This window comes from Perna viridis, chromosome 8 (genome assembly GCF_037379345.1).
Source record: "Perna viridis isolate PV_CMFRI_1.1 ecotype Kerala chromosome 8, ASM3737934v1, whole genome shotgun sequence".
NCBI lineage: Eukaryota > Metazoa > Mollusca > Bivalvia > Mytilida > Mytilidae > Perna > Perna viridis.
The window spans coordinates 28,957,594-28,970,553 of record NC_142452.1 but is presented as its reverse complement, the minus strand read 5'-3'; the positions used below and the strand labels follow the sequence as shown (position 1 = coordinate 28,970,553).

Genomic DNA, 12,960 nt, shown 5'->3' with positions numbered 1-12,960 from the left:
ACTTATTCTTGTTAGAGTAATTTGGTTTTGGGCTCTAAAAAATGATTTTTTTGTAACTTTCATATGGAATGGAAACTGATTGTGATAAAAATTTTAAAAAATGTCTTAAAGGCCACAAATAACATATATTTTTTCCTCTATTTTTATTTTAAATTATATTACTGTAAAAAATACATTATTTCAATTTAATCTTTTTTTGCATAGTGCTTATAAGATCAAATCCAAATTTTTAAATCCTACAAAAGCAATTATAAGAAAAAGTATTGAATTAATTTTGCTTCTGATCAAAAGTGAGCAAATTTTAGCCATGCCAGTGTATACAAATCTAAGTAAAAATACCAAAGGTTGAGTTATTAAGACAATGCTAGCCCTACACCCACAAAGTGTCATGACATACCATCAGTTAGATTTGTCATCAAGTTATCAACTTCGATATCCACTCTGTCATTGATCATATGTTTAAGGAGATCTTGTTGTAAAGTGTTGTTAAGTTCTGTTTGATGGAGTTGGGCATGAAGCTCACGAATTTCAGCATCTTTCTGTGATAATGACAAACCCTGAAAACAGACAAAATTCAAGATGAGATTTTGGTCCTAAATCCAATTCTTATGAAAAAAGGAGGGAGGGGGGCATTTTTATTTACTTTTTTAACAGCCTCAAAAAGTGATGAGGGTTTTTCCCATAATGTTCACAGTTACAAATATGATGATGGAAGTGCTCTTTTATTTTTATTTTATTGATAAGATGATGAAGCACCCTTAAAAGTGAGGAGGGATGACCTGTGACCCAAGAAATTATTTGAGTTGGTCTAACTTACCCTACTTATACTCATCTGTATAAAATGATCAAGCAGGTATTGAGCCTCATCTAATCCACAGGTATTTATCACAGTATTAACATCTATACCCTCAGCTTCATCCTACAAAATATATTCAGTCTAATGTTTACATTTCCCACGTTTTTGAAACACTTCATAATTCCATAAGAACTAACTGAATTAGTGAGATTTACTAGTTTGAATGATGAATAATTAATTGGTTGTCGTTAAAAATCCACTGGCAGAGATTTCATGCATTTTACCTTAACAATATCTTGTTAAATTGATGAGACAGAGATTCAGCACATTTTCACATGCTACCACAGAAACATCAGTCAGCTCGAAGGTATGTCACCTGACTTAACCATATGTCATAATCCTGAGCCTAACCTTCCTAATCTTGTGAACATTTAAAGAAGGTGGTCACTCTCTCAAACATGCCCCATTCACAGCTGAGTCGCAAACACCACCTTTTTAAATATGATTCACCTTAGTTTTTTTGACTTCACAGACATAAGCCTGACATTCTGAGATATTTAAAGACATAGCACTCACTTTTGTTTCCGCCATTTCAGAGACATTACACCAACATTAAGGAACATTTACAGACCTAACACTCACCACAGTTTCTTCCATTTGACAGACAATAGCCTGCCATTCTGTGATATTTATTGATATGAAAAATCACCTTTGTTTCTTTCATTTTGCAGAAATAAGCCTGACATTCTGTGATGTCTAAAGACATGACACCCATCTTTGTTTCTTCTACCTGGCAGACATTAGCCTGACATTCTGTGATGTTAATAGACATGACACCAACCTTTGTTTCTTCAATCTGGCAGACATTAGCCTGACATTCTGTTATGTTTATAGACACAACACCCACCTTAGTTTCTTCCATCTGGCAGACATTAGCCTGACATTCTGTAATATTTTCCTGAGCCACCTGGACCTGTGTACTCAGATGATCAATTGCATCAGTCAAGTCCTTTATCACTTGTGGCTCCTAAAACAAATGGAGAACATTATAAGGTAACATGTCCTTGATAGTCAATAATTGCTAAAGCATATGATAAGCTAGCCCCCTCCCTTTTTGGTGTTCTGAAGTTTCGTAAATAAGTATCAAAATACAGATAGGCTTCTTTCCATGATGCAAAATATTATACCAAAAAATTAATATAAACTTTCAAGATTTTTTTTTTTAAATATTGAACTGATGACCAGCAGCATATCCTTATTTGTCTGTCAAAAGACAGGTGAATAAAAAATACTGGTGCAAATGTTCTTATTTTCAGATTTGCAAACAGCATGATCCCCCCCACTCCATCAATGGACCCAAAGCATCCTTCTGCATTCAACATTATAAAAAAATTTTGGTTGAACAAAACCGTTTCCCCATTTTCTCCTAATTACCTTGCCAGCAGCAATAGCCTCCTCCTTCTTTTTGATGTACCTCTCTCGTTTTTTACATGTTTTCTCTCTCTGTTTCAGCCAAATCTCCATGTCTTTCTCCATGTTAGAAATAGTCTGCTTCTTAGTTATCACAGATGAAATCTACAGGATGAATATCTGACAATTAACATTACGACCGACTACAACTCAGACATGATTTAAATGTAATTCAATCTTAAAGCAGAAGATAATCAAGCTTATAACAGGAAATAGTTAGGTTTAACATGCCACCCTATCAATTTTCAAAATTAAAATTCATCTACCTACATGCATTAAGTTGACATTCAATTAATTTTTTATTCATTGAATTAAGAACAACTGGAATCCTTCAGCAAAACAAGAAAACTAAGTATAGTAAATGATCTTTAAAACTACACTGTAAATAATAAATAAGTGAACAATAGCTACATGTAAAAGGTCAAAGGGAACTACATGTACATACAAATAAAATACAAATAAAATGTAAGAAAACACAGAATGTGGGGCCCATATTTTTTGCCTTACGGCTTTTGTCAGGGGCAAAAGGTATTGGATGTATAAGAGACCATAGCTGACCAAGACTAAAGAGAAATAGTGTTTATCTTGACTGAGAGAAGCCGACATACATTTTTATCAATAGCATCCCATTTCTGTTTGGCAGCCTTGGCAGAAAAGACACCACGCCTCCGCCTTCTTGGTGATGATGTAACTGGTACTAAAATATAATAAAAAAAATTATATAGCTGTTATGTCAAGTTCTATTTCATTAACAATACCAAATGTAATGCATAGTTATAACATACTGTTAATGTCATGCTTTCCCAAATTTAATTGCAGAATTAAATTGAAGACTGACATCACAATATGTAGCATCCACTTGTTTTGCAAAATTTTTAAGTTCCATTGAGACCTTGTGACTTAGAAAACTAATTTAGTTCAAGATTTGCTAAGGCACTTAGTACATGTATGTGCAAACAAATTGATCAAAATAATTCAGGATGTTATTAACAGAACCATCCCAAGGGTGTTACAAGGGATTGTAGGGAAGACGAAAATATTCTGAAAATTGACCAGTTTAGTACCCTATTAAAACTTATTTTCAGGAATAGATAAAGAAAACAAAATCTGCATAGAGAAATAATTTTACAAAGTTTACTGGAAAGAACCTGTGAAGTATTCTTACCTCCAATATTACTGATAGGTATAGTAGTGTTACAAAGTTTACTGGAAAGAACCTGTGAAGTATTCTTACCTCCAATATTACTGATAGGTATAGTAGTGTTACAAAGTTTACTGGAAAGAACCTATGAAGTATTCTTACCTCCAATATTACTGATAGGTATAGTAGTGTTACAAAGTTTACTGGAAAGAACCTATGAAGTATTCTTACCTCCAATATTACTGATAGGTATAGTAGCTGGTCTATCATACCTTCCCACTCTACCTGCAGCTTTATTGGACATAGGTTTATTTCTCCTTCGTAATGACTCAACCTAGAAAAATGTAAGATGACGCACAGTAATGAATGGTTTCAGAGAAAATACAACAGCATAACAGAGAACGAGGGGGTAGCTCAAGAGAAAATTACAACACCTTTAACAAACTCTCCAAGGCTACATGATGAAACCTTCAAGCTGTCAATGTAGACAATGATACACACTGAATGGATGCTCTTATAAAACCTAGAAAAATTCTTTAACTCCGTTCCAGGGTAATGGGACCTGTAAGTCTTGTCACATGACCCTGTGATTTCATAAGAGTGGGTCTCAAACTCCCATTCAAAAGTGCATAGGAAATAGTTATTTATTGAAAAGACTACAACTTTATCAATTAAACCTTTTATTTGTAAATAGAATAATAACAATACTATGCATAATGACGTGTAATTCTATACTAAAACAAGTTTGGCAACACAACATAATAGAAAATTCTGCTAACTATGCATCACTTTGATGTACCCAGGATTAGCACACTAAATACAAATTGGTCTTCAGATTTCAAAGCTTTCAACAGTAGAAATTCTGGGGAAAATATTCAACAACGTGACTTCCATGCCCTTTCATTGCTAAAGCTTTAGTTGTGACCTTTGCCCTGCTCTATATTTAAGCTTGCCCATTTGTTCAAGGTGAAACATATTAATGCACATGTATGTTGGTTTGATGTTTGCCGACTCAGGGCTTAGAACATGGGGAGGTAAGGTAGAAATGAAAAAAATTCATTGTATGAACTGCCACTTTAAATCTTTCAAAATCACTAAAATCACTACTAAAGACTAATATATTTAAATCCAGGGGAGGAAATAAAAGAAAATCTTATTCTTAGAAGCCTTTATGATATTTTTTTGTAACAACCTTTTTCATTAGTAGATAAGGAACAGCAAATATATTTTTATTATAATCATATGAATCTAGTGTGATATGATTCACATGTTTTAGTTTACTCATGATTAGTATTTGATAATCAGATTTTTCACGAAAAATGACAGTAATATGTGAGTATTTACATATGAGAATTTAAATAGTTGAATGGTTATCATATGAATTGAGCAACACATAATTATGATATATGGCACTTTAGTCTGCATACATAATTACATTTTTACTCGTTTGGGGCAAAGTTGGGTGTGAATATCGTATACTATGTAGTGCTCAGGAAGCAGTTACAAAGTCTTATCATTTAAAAGGTAATAATATGGAAGTGCACAAACCCTGGGATTACATTTTTTTTCACTGCAAACTTAATTCAATAAATTACATGACCCTCTACAAGAAGTTTTGTTTGAGTGCTCAGAGACTGATTCACACATTTTACCTCTATCTGTAATCCCTATATAATAATATTGTAGTACATATGTGTTCTAAAATTAACCTATCTATCCGTACAAATTTTTTTAATAACATGATCATACATTAATGTAGAAAGCAAATTTCATACACTCAAACCTGTCTTAGCAAACACCTGTGTTCAACAATTACCTATCTTTTAAAGGACTATAATTATATCTCCTTTTGTAATGCATTCTATGTAAAATTAACCTGTATACAAAGACCACCTGTCTTATAAGACCTTGATTTTGCTCTCCCTCAGAAAGTCACTATAGACAGGTTTAACTGTAGTTCATTTCTGAGTTATTGCCTGAAAACCATAAGTCACCAAGCAAGTTACAAGATATCCTTTATTCACATCAAAGTTAGCAACGACCACTATGAGTATAAATTAATGACTTTATACCTACATTACATTACAGAATTTAAAAAAAAGCTTCCAAGGAAAATGGCAACTGACAAGAAAATCAATTTGATGTGAATTGATGACCTATGTGAACTTCCTCAATTTTTTATAAAGAAAGTTCAATTTACAAAATTTTTGTTTAGAAATTATAGTTAGAAGTAATAATGAATTTGGTATCAAAACCCCTTTGCTCGATGTGAAAAGAAATCATGAAAATTAATACAATGTTTCAATTTAATACCTCTTCAACTTTCCTCTTCAGAACTGTTTCTTTCTGTCTTTTTTCCTTCTCTAGGTTTCTAATTCTGTTCTCCTTTTGTATCTGTTCCCTCTTTAACTGAGCAACCTCCTTGTTCCTTCTCGCCTCAGACTGTTTGTTCCTGTCAGCCTCTTCTTTGACTTGCTTCATTAACTTTACCTGTCATGAGATATTTAACATTTTGTTTCCCTACTGTTCTACTTTTATAAAAAGAATTTAAAGATGCTGAAGAGTAACAAAAAAGGCACTTTCTTATCTTAGTCCATAGGAAATTGGGCAAATCTCACTTCAATCAAAAAGGCATTTGGCTCAAACCAGAGATGCTTTTGAAGTGGTCGAGACTGGGTTTGATATATGTACAAATTTTATATTGATCTACCTTAGTTTTCTTCATCTCAGCAAGTTCATGTTGCAATGTTTTCAATTGTTTTTCATAATGAGATTGGTTTTTCAACATTTTGGCGTGTTCTTTTTTGGCTGCTTGTAGTTTCTTCAGATCATTCTGTAGCCCTGTTAGCTTCTTATCATATTCTAACTTAACTTTCTTGACTTTGTCACTGGACTGGTTCTCAATTGAACCTGTAGGTGTAAGAATTGCTTTCATATAAGAAGATACAAATCAAAAGCTTACAGCAAATTTTCTCCCAAAGTAAAGGAATGAATAAAGGAAACTTAGATCATAAGAAAAATGTATAATTTTCATTTTCTTTTGAAAAGCTTGCAATTTATAGTAATCAGTGGTTCTTAATCTTTAAAACTGAGAGGGAGAATGGGTAGAGGGGGATTTTAATTTGTTCTCAAGTAGAAAATAGATTGATTGGTTATGATTTAATATCCTATGGCAGATAACTCATGCATTTCAGACAAGAACAACTGACCAATCGAACAGACCCTGTATAAAACAAATCTGGCATGCTGAGCTAGATTTTTAATGTGCTAGCTCACAGAAGCAACAGGTAGGCATTTCGTCCCTTTCAATTACATTATTCTGACTCCGAGCCAACCAATTTTTACTTTATTTCCTTAAATCAAGTAGAGAACTTAACTTGAAGTTATTCACTACCTCTTCCTACAACTTACTTATATTAGAAAGAATAGTATCCCTTTCTGCTTCTATAGATTTTATTTTTTCCTGTAGTTGGATAACTTTGTCTTCGTACTGTACTTTAACAGAGTGAAGTCTCTTGTGTGTTTGCTCCAATTCCTCAACAAGCTTCTGTTTGATAGAGATCTCACATGTCAACTCAGCAAGGTCTTCATGGATGTTGTCTGAATCTGTTATAGTATGTGTTTAAAAAAAATTGAATATGAAATGGTAAATAATAAATAAATAAATTTTTATAGATTATATTCAACATCTTCCCTGTTCTTACCGTTACTTTCCATACTAACATTTAAACATAATTTTTTTTTATTCTGAAATTTCTAAGACTTAAACTCCACGAAGCAGATAATCTACCAGAATGCCTATTTTTTTTCATAATAAGTGATATTTACTTGAAAAATAAAAAGATTAAATTTTGTATTTTTTCCCAGTTACTACATTAAAAAAGTTTCATTCTGTGGTTCAACTTAACTATTAAATAAACTATTTTGCCAATAAGATTAACTTAAAAATTACAATAGCATTTTTTTTACAACTACATCAAAGGGAAAACTTGAAAGTCTACTCTCTTCAAAATATCACATATATGAATTACACAGATGAAGAAAAAAAGAAAAAACATCAATGTTTGAAAAACAGTTTCTTGAAGAAAAAACAATCTAGTAAACGAAAAATGAAATGACACAGTAAAAAATACATATATCGTATATAAAAAAAAGTATAAGTAGATATAAAATTACTACAATAAAGACAAAATGTGCATAGATAGAAGACTTTGAAAGTCCTATAAAATCAATGACTCATAAAAACTTTAAATAAAGAGTCTAAATATAAAAAATCCATGCATTAAATGTTTTTTAATTATAATATACAGGTACAACATTGATGTACCTGCCCAATACAACCAATAATCCAGAAACATTTCAACTATACAAATAAAGATAAGACATCAGTTATGAATTTTTACTTTATAGGAATGATAAAATTTACCTGTTAATTTACAGGAATGGTAGAATGATCTGTTACTTTATAGGAACTATACAATTTACCTGTTACTTTACAGGAATGGCAGAATAACATGTTACTTGATAGGAACTATAAAATTTACCTGTTACTTTACAGGAATGGTAGAATATAACCTGTTACTTGATAGGAACTATAAAATTTACCTGTTACTTTACAGGAATGGTAGAATATGTCCTGTTACTTGATAGGAACTATAAAATTTACCTGTTACTTTACAGGACTGGTAGAAGATGACCTGTTACTTGATAGGAACAATAAAATTTACCTGTTACTTTACAGGAATGGTAGAAGATAACCTGTTACTTGATAGGAACCATAAAATTTACCTGTTACTTTACAGGAATGGTAGAATATAACCTGTTACTTGATAGGAACCATAAAATTTACTTGTTACTTTACAGGAATAAAAGAATCACCAGCTACTTAATGGGATTAAAATAAAAATTATCTGTTTCATTTTCAGGAATAATAAAATATACCAGTTTCCTTTTCAGGATAAAAATTACCTGTATTTCTATGGGGAAAATACAATTTACCTGTTATTTTCAAGAATGATACAATGTACCTGCCACTTAACAGGAATGATAAATTTGATCTCTTACGTTATGAGAGAAAATTATACCTGTTACTTTACAAGAATGATAAAATTTGCATTATGCAACCTATAATGGACTTATTATAATTTCAAAGTCATCGTCAAGTAAAATATTTAATTTATCAATTTTTTGAAGAAAAATATCTTCCCTCATTACACAAGACATACATATATACATGTATCATAGTTTTATAAACATAATTAAATGCTTGAATTGCAGTTATCAGCTCATTAGTCTTTCTTCTTTTTTTTTCAACACCTACCTTTGTCTTCAGAGTCTGAGTCACCAGAACTCTCATCTAAATCTTCTAATTCTTCTTCATCATCATCTTCCTCATCCAACTGAATAAATGATGCCATTAATTTTGATTCATTCATACAATAATTCCTGGACAATAATGGAAATTATTTGATATTATCTACATTAAAAAAAATGTTTTGCATGTATATTTCAATTCAGAATATGCAAATTAACAATCATCATGTGAATCTTCTAAGCACAAAGGAACTACTTAGATGAACTGTGTTTGTTACGTTAAAAACACAAATCATACAAATCACGTACTTCCTTTATTGAGAGTGTGAAATTCAAATTCATTATTAAATTAATAACAGGTATCACAAATCAGGGCATTGTATTGAATAGTTGTGCAAGTATTCTTTCCAAACCTCACAAACAAAAAGAAAAATAGGAAGAATGAACTCTGTCACAGACAAATACAAAAACAAAAACAAATGTTTCCGGTGTAATGGGAGATATAACAAGAAATCTGTGAGCAATGGCTCACTAGTGATACCCCCACTGTTAATCAAAATAAAAAATAAAATAAACAAGAATGTGTTAAAATTTCAAGCCACTGTGATCAGTAGTTAATGAAATAAGTCTGACAAAAATTTCAACTTTCAAAATTATATAATGTAAAAAAATAAACAATGTACTTGGTGAACAATATAAATTTTTCCAAACATGAATCCCACCATATGGCATACCTACAGGAAGAATGTTATAAAATTTCAAGTCGCTGTGATGAGTAACTGCTGAGAAAACTGGACTTTTTTTTTACAGACACACAGAAACATGGAAACACGAACAAAGGTAAAACAAACCACCCACTCTACTTCGGAACAGGGGCATTATTACAAACTTCCACTCTTCTTCGGAACAGGGTATTATTACAAACCACCCACTCTTCTTCGGAACAGGGGCATTATTACAACCTTTTGCAGATTAATGCATGATTAAAGACACAAGTAATTTTTTTTAAAATCACAAACCTCTTCATTGTCCTCTTCCTGTTCTAAAACATCATCATTTTCCTCATTGACCTCCTCCTTCAGCTCCTCCGCCTCATTCTGTTCTTTCTCATCATCACTTACATTTTCTTTCTCGCTGTAAAGTCATCATAAATTATTTAAGTTGAAGAGATCAAAGAACTAAATTCATTCTCGAAATCATGTGACGAATGAAAAAAATCAAAAATCAAATTACCAATTACTAGAGTAGAGATTTTTAAAATAATTCCAACAAGCTACACAAATATCAAGATATGGCTGAAGATAACTCTATTTATCTGACAAATGTGAAAATTGTAGACAAACTTGAATTAGCAGCAAAGTGCTTGCTAATATTCAATAACTCCTGATAATAAAAGTATATCTAATCAATTGCTGAGAATGGGGAAAAAATAAATTATCTAAAAGTTGTGTTAAATCTGTATTTTTGTTTTTAATCAATATATAAGACCGAACAAACTACCTTACATGGAATTCATGATTGTTTCCAAACTATTCAGTTAGCACTAAAAAGTAGATACATTATATTAGAATTTTGAACTCAAGATTTTAATGCAAAGTATCAAGATTTAACATTTTAGATGAAAAAAAAATTATTATTACAAAATAATTGTTGACAAAAATGGCAATAACAGGTTTTAATTCACTCAAGGAAACTTTGCACTTGCCCATGTTTACGAGCAATGAGAACTCTTAAACTCTATATAAATATGTCAAACCTTTGGCTTCTTGACATTTTTGTCCTTTTAGCTTTTTTGTTCAGTTTCTTGAGATCCTTTTTAGCTTCCAACAGAACAGAACTACCCATTGATGAAATGGGAGAGGTACAAATGTCAAGGCTGCTAGCCATCGATGACATTATAGGTGACATTGGACTCATTGAAGACATTCTTAATGGGGTAGTCCTCTTTTTTAACTGGAGAGCCATTGCCTCTGATTCAGCAAGTTTGGATCTAGGAAAGTAATGAAAAATAATCTTTCTATTTAAAATTATCAAGAAACTGTTACGTAAATAATTTTTTTTCTGTAAATGACATGAATAACAATATCACGGTTCTTTTTTGTGTACTGTACCTCTAAAGATATTGTTTATTATGCAATCCATCAATAACCATTGAAATCTCTCACAACAAAGTTAAACCACATATCAAAATTGTTACGCAATTTTTACCATAAAACCATTGTTAATGCTAGGACAGATCTGGTCTTGATTAAGTTTATGCTTCTGAATTTCTCTTGTCTTGTAATAGCAAAGCCTGTTTAAACTAAAACATGACTAAACCAGACATCTTCTTAAATCCTTTTATGTCCAGTTTCAATGCATTTGAACTTGTGTAAATTGAAAACATGAACAAAACTAAAGGCTCAAGAGAGCCTGAATCGCTCAACTGGTTAACCATTTGCTTATTTGAAAAACTTCACGAATGAGACAGGCTAAGTTAAAATCAACTAAACTGTCAAATGCAGGAAATGCTTTTCATAGCATTTTCATGACCTGAACCAGAATTTTGCTAAAGGCAACAATTTTTGAAATTTTTTTTCTTATGACCCCTAAGTTCCATTTTTAGTATAGGCAGCCATATCTATTCAAAGATTAAAAATCACAACAGTCATTTTGAGAACAATACACTAAAGAACTGTTATCCTTATTTTCATTCAATGATCTTTAATGGTTTTAGAGAAGATTTTAAAAGTTGTACATGTGAAAAAAAAAAAAAAACAACAAAAAAACTGGGCCGTAACTCCCACATTAGTCTATGAATGGTTTTGAAAATTTTGGCATAGGTCCTTCTCATAATGATTAACAAATTTACCCAATGCCAGAAATTTGGTAAAGGCAACGGTTTTTGAGTTATTTGCAAAAAACTGCCATCTGACCCCTATGTTCTATTTTAGTAACAGCAACCATGTTTTTTTCATGGATCAAAAATCCCAATGATCATTTTGTGCAAAACACCCTAAGGACAATCATGCCAAGTTGAAAACCTGTCAGTCCAGTAGTTTCAGAGAAGACGATGTTTTAAAATTTGTCCACGACGACGACAATGACGACAACAATGACGACGACAGACGCCAAGTGATGGCATAAGCTCACTTGGCCTTTGGCCAGGTGAGCTAATAATGTTAAGGTAAAACTTTTATACATGTACAATTAAAAGTTCTGTAAAAATCGACTCAAAATTCTATAGTTCAGATATGGTGCTTGTGTCTTATTGACTTCTAACACTTTCATCTATGAAAGCAGTTGTGTTTTAATAAGCAACTTAAGGTCACCAACAAACTGTTTTGGCAATTGATGGGTTGCATAATCAAAAGAGAACAGGAGACAGCTTCTTATGTACTACCTACTGTGAAAGTACTACTATTCGTGAGGTACCAATTTTCGTGGTTTTCGTGGGTAGCCCAAACCACAAAATTTGGTTCCCAATGAAAAGGAAATTTCTATAGATGTGTTAACTAAAAATCTCAAAACCACAAATTCAAGAATCCACAAAACTTGTGTTACTACCCTAATCCACGAATTAAAGTACTTTCACAGAATTTATTTTCCCTCCTTCAATACCATTTTTTGGTTATTGTTAAAACTTTAGTAGTATCTTATTTGAATCAGTTTTGAATGGTACTTCAAAAACAATATGTCAACCCTGCAAAACATGGCTAATACAGTAAATGTAGAAATTTTGCTTTTTAGGGCTATTTTACTCAATTTTTGCCAATAAATAACCCACGAAAAAAGGCAGCCACATGAAACTTTTCTTATTTAATTTGTTTTAGATGTAAGGATATCTGACCTAGAAATTTACAACCAAAATGTGACCCAGCAAATCACTCAAATTTTCACATTGATAATATTATACCTTAGATCTTCAATCTCTTGAATATAACTTTCTATCATCTTGGTTATCTCCCCTGTCTTGGCATCTTCTGTTTTGAAAATGTGTTTATAATTAAAAAAAAAACACGAAACAATAATATGATTGACAGTTTTCAGGATTAAGTGGATAAATGAATACTTTTTTCTGTGAATAAGTATTTCTAGTGTTGTTTCAAACAGGCATCCCGTCATTGTTAACTTGGTAATTTGTGATTTCAAATATGCAGCATGAATGATAATTTATACTCAGAAATTTTTTTAGTGGAGTGACATAAATTTCTGCATGCTGTTGTTTCAAAGAACAATAACATTTAAAGTATGTCTTAGA

At 31.7% G+C, this 12,960-nt stretch overlaps 1 protein-coding gene across 3 annotated transcripts in view; it reads right to left on the bottom strand.

Moving 5' to 3' along the window:
* The window catches only part of LOC148610113 (kinesin-like protein KIF21A), an 88,817-nt gene that overhangs the window by 45,046 nt on the left and 30,811 nt on the right, over positions 1-12,960 (bottom strand). For all 3 annotated transcript variants that reach the window (XR_015914738.1, XR_015914737.1, XM_088542206.1), the window contains exons 12-24: positions 12,616-12,682; positions 10,477-10,710; positions 9,740-9,854; positions 8,728-8,806; positions 6,819-7,013; positions 6,118-6,317; positions 5,721-5,897; positions 3,639-3,741; positions 2,875-2,963; positions 2,231-2,371; positions 1,704-1,823; positions 818-919; positions 398-557 (exon numbers count right to left, since the gene is read on the bottom strand). Coding sequence is in view for 1 of the 3 variants with exons in the window: in XM_088542206.1 (XP_088398332.1) it covers positions 398-557; positions 818-919; positions 1,704-1,823; positions 2,231-2,371; positions 2,875-2,963; positions 3,639-3,741; positions 5,721-5,897; positions 6,118-6,317; positions 6,819-7,013; positions 8,728-8,806; positions 9,740-9,854; positions 10,477-10,710; positions 12,616-12,682 (1,782 nt within the window). In the remaining 2 variants the exon portion in view is untranslated. The remainder of the gene's footprint in view (positions 1-397; positions 558-817; positions 920-1,703; positions 1,824-2,230; positions 2,372-2,874; positions 2,964-3,638; positions 3,742-5,720; positions 5,898-6,117; positions 6,318-6,818; positions 7,014-8,727; positions 8,807-9,739; positions 9,855-10,476; positions 10,711-12,615; positions 12,683-12,960) is intronic.